General features: G+C 49.8%; 1 protein-coding gene across 3 annotated transcripts; it reads left to right on the forward strand.

Moving 5' to 3' along the window:
• Window positions 1-359: 359 nt before the first annotated feature.
• LOC123412698 lies at window positions 360-2,860 on the forward strand. Of its 3 annotated transcripts, none has more exons than XR_006613579.1 (4): window positions 360-649; window positions 860-980; window positions 1,116-1,156; window positions 2,532-2,860. XR_006613579.1 is itself a non-coding variant. In XM_045105641.1 (3 exons), the coding sequence occupies exons 1-3, from the start codon at window positions 460-462 to the stop codon at window positions 2,590-2,592; spliced, it is 333 nt and encodes a 110-aa protein (XP_044961576.1). In that variant the 5' UTR covers window positions 360-459; the 3' UTR covers window positions 2,593-2,860. The 3 variants fall into 3 exon arrangements, 1 of the variants encoding a protein (XP_044961576.1); XR_006613578.1 differs by having other exon boundaries at window positions 899-980; XM_045105641.1 differs by lacking the exon at window positions 1,116-1,156 and having other exon boundaries at window positions 899-980.
• Window positions 2,861-5,147: the final 2,287 nt, after the last annotated feature.

The raw sequence follows: 5,147 nt of genomic DNA on the forward strand, positions 1-5,147 counted from the left end.
CGGGGATCGTGTTACTGCCGCCACAAGAACTTAAGACGGATAAATTACTGGGAGAAATACAAACAAAAAGGCATATACACCGTCGGCAGTAATTAAGATCATTTCATCCGTGGCGGCAGACCCAAGTAATTGGGGCCAAACGCGCGAAAGAGCCCACTGTTTTCACACCAAACGAAATAGAACCTCCTCCCCCGATCAGTTTTCCCCAAATCCAGCTCTAGTCCCAAACACTCATCCCCAACCAACGTCGCCTCCGTCCTCCACGACGACCACTCCTCCACCGCCAAGCTCCTCCGCCCACGACCGCGACTACCATTGCCGACTCTCTCCGCCGCAGGTAGCGTCCATCCTCGTCCTCGCCAAAGTCGTCGGCAAGCCGCGTTCCTTTCGCCTGTTGCCGCTCCTCTGCTCTTTGCTCCCCGCACGAGCCCACGCACAGCAAGCACACGTTGCTCCCCCATGGCGCCATGGCCGCTTTTATTCCCAGCACCGCCCCTGCTGTTGGCCCTCACCGGCCGAGGGCCTCGCCACTGGCCAGCCGCCCGACCCTCGTCTGCATATGCGCCCATGGACACCCTCCACTTTGCGACTCTAGTCATCGACGACTCGCCTAGCCAACTTCAATGGTTTCTCTTGCCATCAATCATCGGTACGTTTGCCCCCCGTCGACCATCTCTGCCAATTCCCCAACGCCTCCCCTGTTGTACGCACCTTTCAGCCAAAACCTAGCAAGCTACTCAAGCCTCTCCGGTTTCTGATTCAATTGACCTTTTAAATGTTCTATTTTGGTTTGTGTAGATGCCTCACACTGTAGTGTTACTCCGATTCTAATCATCCTATTTGAAGTGTGCCTGTGCAGATTATGCCGGATTAATCTAGAATCTATCCTGGCATGCAGGCACGTTGGCCTTCAGGTCTACCTCATCAACAAAGTGGCATATTAATGTTGCAATCCCCAAGATGAAAGTTATACTAGAAAGGTATTGCAGATATTACAAAATTCGCATATATTCTGTTATGCAGAATTAATCTGCTAATTGCCTATGCAATCTTGGAGAGTTGGCAAGGTATCATACCAATTTTTTTTTCTGAATATTATGTATGAACATGCACAGGTGGAACAGTCCAATTTGATGAGAATACGACCTACAAAGAGGTATTACTACTTAGTAGTACTGCTCATGTTTGAAGATCCCACTGAAGTATAGATATGTATATGCTTTAGTTTTAGTTGTACTCTGTATTACATAACAGTGTTAAACATGTGTCATAGTAGAACTACAAATAGTATACCAACTTTTCTAAGACCTAATAATTCTTTGACCAAGCTATGTTTTATTGTATTGTATCATAATCATCCATCTTTTGTAAGCGATCACATATAATTATTAGTTCATGAGGTGAGAGTATTAGAGTTTTAGGGTCTAATTTTAACTTCATTTCTGTGTCCACCTGTAGATTATCTTACTTTGCAATCATGGGATGTCTTGGTTGTTAGATAAAACAAGATCAATGAGACACGAGAGACACGGATTTTTACGTGAAAACCCTTGCGGAAGAAAACCACGGACGCACGATGACGCAATCACTATGAGAGCGGAGTATTACAAGCACGAGACGACAGGCCGTCTTTAGGTGTGACCACGGTTTTGAGTACCGAGCGAGAAAAACGGATACCGGGCGGTACCCGCGATTCTCGCTACCCCTCTAAAATTGGGCATCCTGAGCAAAAAAAATCGAATTTTTGAAATTTTTGAATTTGAACGCTGAAACAATAGCTAAGTAAGGTCCAATCTCATGTAAATCATGGTAGTTCTTTTGCTGTGGTGGTTAAAGCTTAATGCTACCCAACGTCAGATCGCGCGTTCGAGTTTCAATTCGCGTATGTTTTTTGCGTTCTCTAGCATTAAGTTGACGAAATCTAAAAAAGAAAATTACCAAAAGCAGGGATTGAACCTGCGACACAGCAAGTACTTAATAGCAGGCTAGCTACCACTGTGACAGGAAACGCTCATGTTCAACCAGCGTACGATAGCTATCCATTACATGCTTGAAAATTTTGAATTCAAAATTCGTTAAAAATATTTCGGTCGGTATTTCACGGTATCCACGGTATCCGCAAATTCCGGCGCCCTTCGGTAAAAAAGTGCAGTCCGGTAACCAAAATCTTGGGTGTGACTACATGGAGTATATATAAAGGGCAATACATGAGAGTCTTTGAAGGACTAAGTAAACGAGTTGTACTCGTACGCGTCGGTACCAACGCAAAGGCCCACACCGTTTGTACTACGTCTAGTTCAATACGGTATAATTTGGATCACAATTTAACATTGGTTGTACGTGTTATTTATTGTCCATGAAAGATGAGGAGCTTATGTTGCTGCATCTTTAGAAGAGGTGACTGTCATTGCCTTTGTGTAGATTCTCCTATGCTGCATTATGGGATTTAATACTTTTCAACAAAGATACTTTTTAACACTTGGATTATCAGCAGAATACTCGGCCTGATTATTTTTCCAATTCACATGCAGGTTAGCACACGAAGTTGTGCCTCCGGTCATGACAGCACAAAGTTTCGGCGTCACCCATTAGTGGATAACTGATCGCAGCCATGTATGCAGAGACTGTAGGAGCACCGAGCACCACGTAGGTGGACGTGGATATGCTCCAATTCCCAGTGGACCAAGTTAGCAATTGGAAATGGTGATTTCCTATTTCTCATGTAAATTCGCTGGACTAAGTTCGAATTCCATATTTATAGGTCATAAATTCTTACTCTAGAAGTAGACATGAGTATGTTCTCAGATTTTCTGACAAGGAAATACCCTAGACGAATACATGTTTGTCAGATTTTTAGGAAGGAAAGAAGCCTCCAAAGTACACACTGATTTCTTAAATTCTTAAATTTGGATGTTACCCATGGTCGTGCACAAATGCAGTTATTGGGCAACTATCTTAGCATTCGATCGTCAAAGCATCTCAGCCTCCCGGTTGCCTATTTGATTCATCATGCCATCGTTAGTGGACAAGTGTGGTTTGGCTAGTGGAGGGTAAATCAAAATCTTATAATTAATGTTTTGTACCTCCATGATAAAAGTGTCAGCAAAAATGGAACCCCTCGTCGACGGTTATCACCGGAGACAAACTCGGAGGGAAGATGGATGAGCACACAGAATTTGCAGGCGCACAAACACCTTCGCCGCACGGACGGCCTGTCTATTATCTGTGGAGCACGAACTCACAACACCCACACCGAATACACAGGCAGGGAGAGGGTCTTATACCCGCGCGCTCAGACACGCTGGGTCGCGCACCGACGCGCCCACCTCCCACTCGCCGCGCACCGCGCGCTCCGGCTCACGCCCGCGCATCGCGCGCGTACGCGATCGCCACGGCTCAGTCGTGCACGCGAGACGCGATCTCACTGGTGATTCGCTAACAACCCACGCACGCACGCACCTCCTACGACGCACACACACGTCCTAGTCCGCCCGGCTGGGCTCTGTCACGCTTCCAGCTCGCGCACAGCACTCCGGCGCTCGCACGCCTCACCCCAGCCGTGGCTTATTCTGCCCCAACAATCACCCCCTAAGCCATGGCTTAGAGGAGTGCAGGACCGTCGAGGTCGTCACCGACGTGCGCCGGCAGTGCCTGCTCCGCCGCCGCTGCCTCCTTCTTCGGCCGGTTGCAGTCGCGCTTGAAGTGCCCCCTCTGTCCGCAGTTGTAGCAGCGACCTCGCCGTCCTCTCCCGCCGCCCGACGCCTCGCTCCGCTGGTCGTCTTCGTCGTCGCGAACACCGCCTCGCCGTCGCTCCCGTGCACGCCACTGCTCCATGGTGAGCATCAGCTGCTCTCCGCCACGCTCGCCGCCGTCCTGTCCCCGACGCTGAACCCGCTCCTCGAACGCACGCAGCCACCCGAGCGCCTCGTCGAACGCCATGGTTGCCGTGTCGCAGAACTGCTCGATGCCGGCGACGACGGGGAACAGGTGATCCGGCACGGTGTCCATAAGCTTTTTCACCAGCGCCTCGACGCCCAGTGTCTCCCCGAGATTCGCGTAGCGCGCCGTCATCCCCGCCAGCCTTCCGGCGTACACATCCAGCGCTTCGCCGTCCGCCATCTTCAGGCGATCGAACTCTCCCCGCAGCGTCGCCAGCCTCGCCGCGCGCACCCGATCGGCGCCAACGAACCTCACCATCAGGGAGTCCCATACCTCCCTGGCGGTGAGCTTCGTCGCCACCTGCAGCAGCACATCCTCTGGCAGTGCTCCAAGGAGCATCGCGCGCGCCGCCTTGTCCTTTCGCGCATTCACCGCTGCATCGCCCGGCGCCACCGCCTCCCACACGGTGTGGACGTCGAGGACTGCTTGCGCCCTGATGGCCCACACCGTGTAGTTGTCCGACGTGAGCATCGGCATCGGCAACGACACCGAACCGTCCCCGCCTCCACCGTGTGGCACCATTGCCATCGTCGCCGGCGAGCTCTCGAACCGAGGCTCTGATACCAAATGTCAGCAAAAATGGAACCCCTCGTCGACGGTGATCGTCGAAGACAAACTCGGAGGGGAGGTGGATGAGCACAGAGAATTTCCAGGCGCACAAACACCTTCACCGCACGGACGGCCTGTCTATTATCTGTCGAGCACGAACTCACAACACCCACACCGAATACACACGCAGGGAGAGGGTCTTATACCCGCGCGCTCAGACACGCTGGGTCTGTAAGTGCATCTAGTGCCCCTTAGTGATTTTGGTGGTTTGAAGACTTATAGGTTAAGTATCTAATGTGTTTTTAAGTGTACACATGATCTATAAGTCATTGAGGAGTTTGAGATATTTGAAGAATATCAACCCCTAAAAATATATGTCTTCAGTTGAAGAAATTGGTCTGAAGCTGAAGAAATGAAACGCGAAGAATTTGAGATGAAACTGATATTCCTCATGAAGATATTGATATTGAGAAGATCGGTGGTTCCTGAAGAAAATCGTTCTGAAGAAATTGAAGCGTGAAGATTTTCGCTTTCTGTTTTTACTTTCTTCGCATTTGATGAATAGGAATACCGTACTGTTAAAGGGGGTCAAAGTAACACTATGGAATGGATTTCCTCATGATGCTCAACCCAAGCCAAATCCTACCAAAAGCCTCAAG

This window comes from Hordeum vulgare, chromosome 1H, assembly GCF_904849725.1.
Source record: "Hordeum vulgare subsp. vulgare chromosome 1H, MorexV3_pseudomolecules_assembly, whole genome shotgun sequence".
NCBI lineage: Eukaryota > Viridiplantae > Streptophyta > Magnoliopsida > Poales > Poaceae > Hordeum > Hordeum vulgare.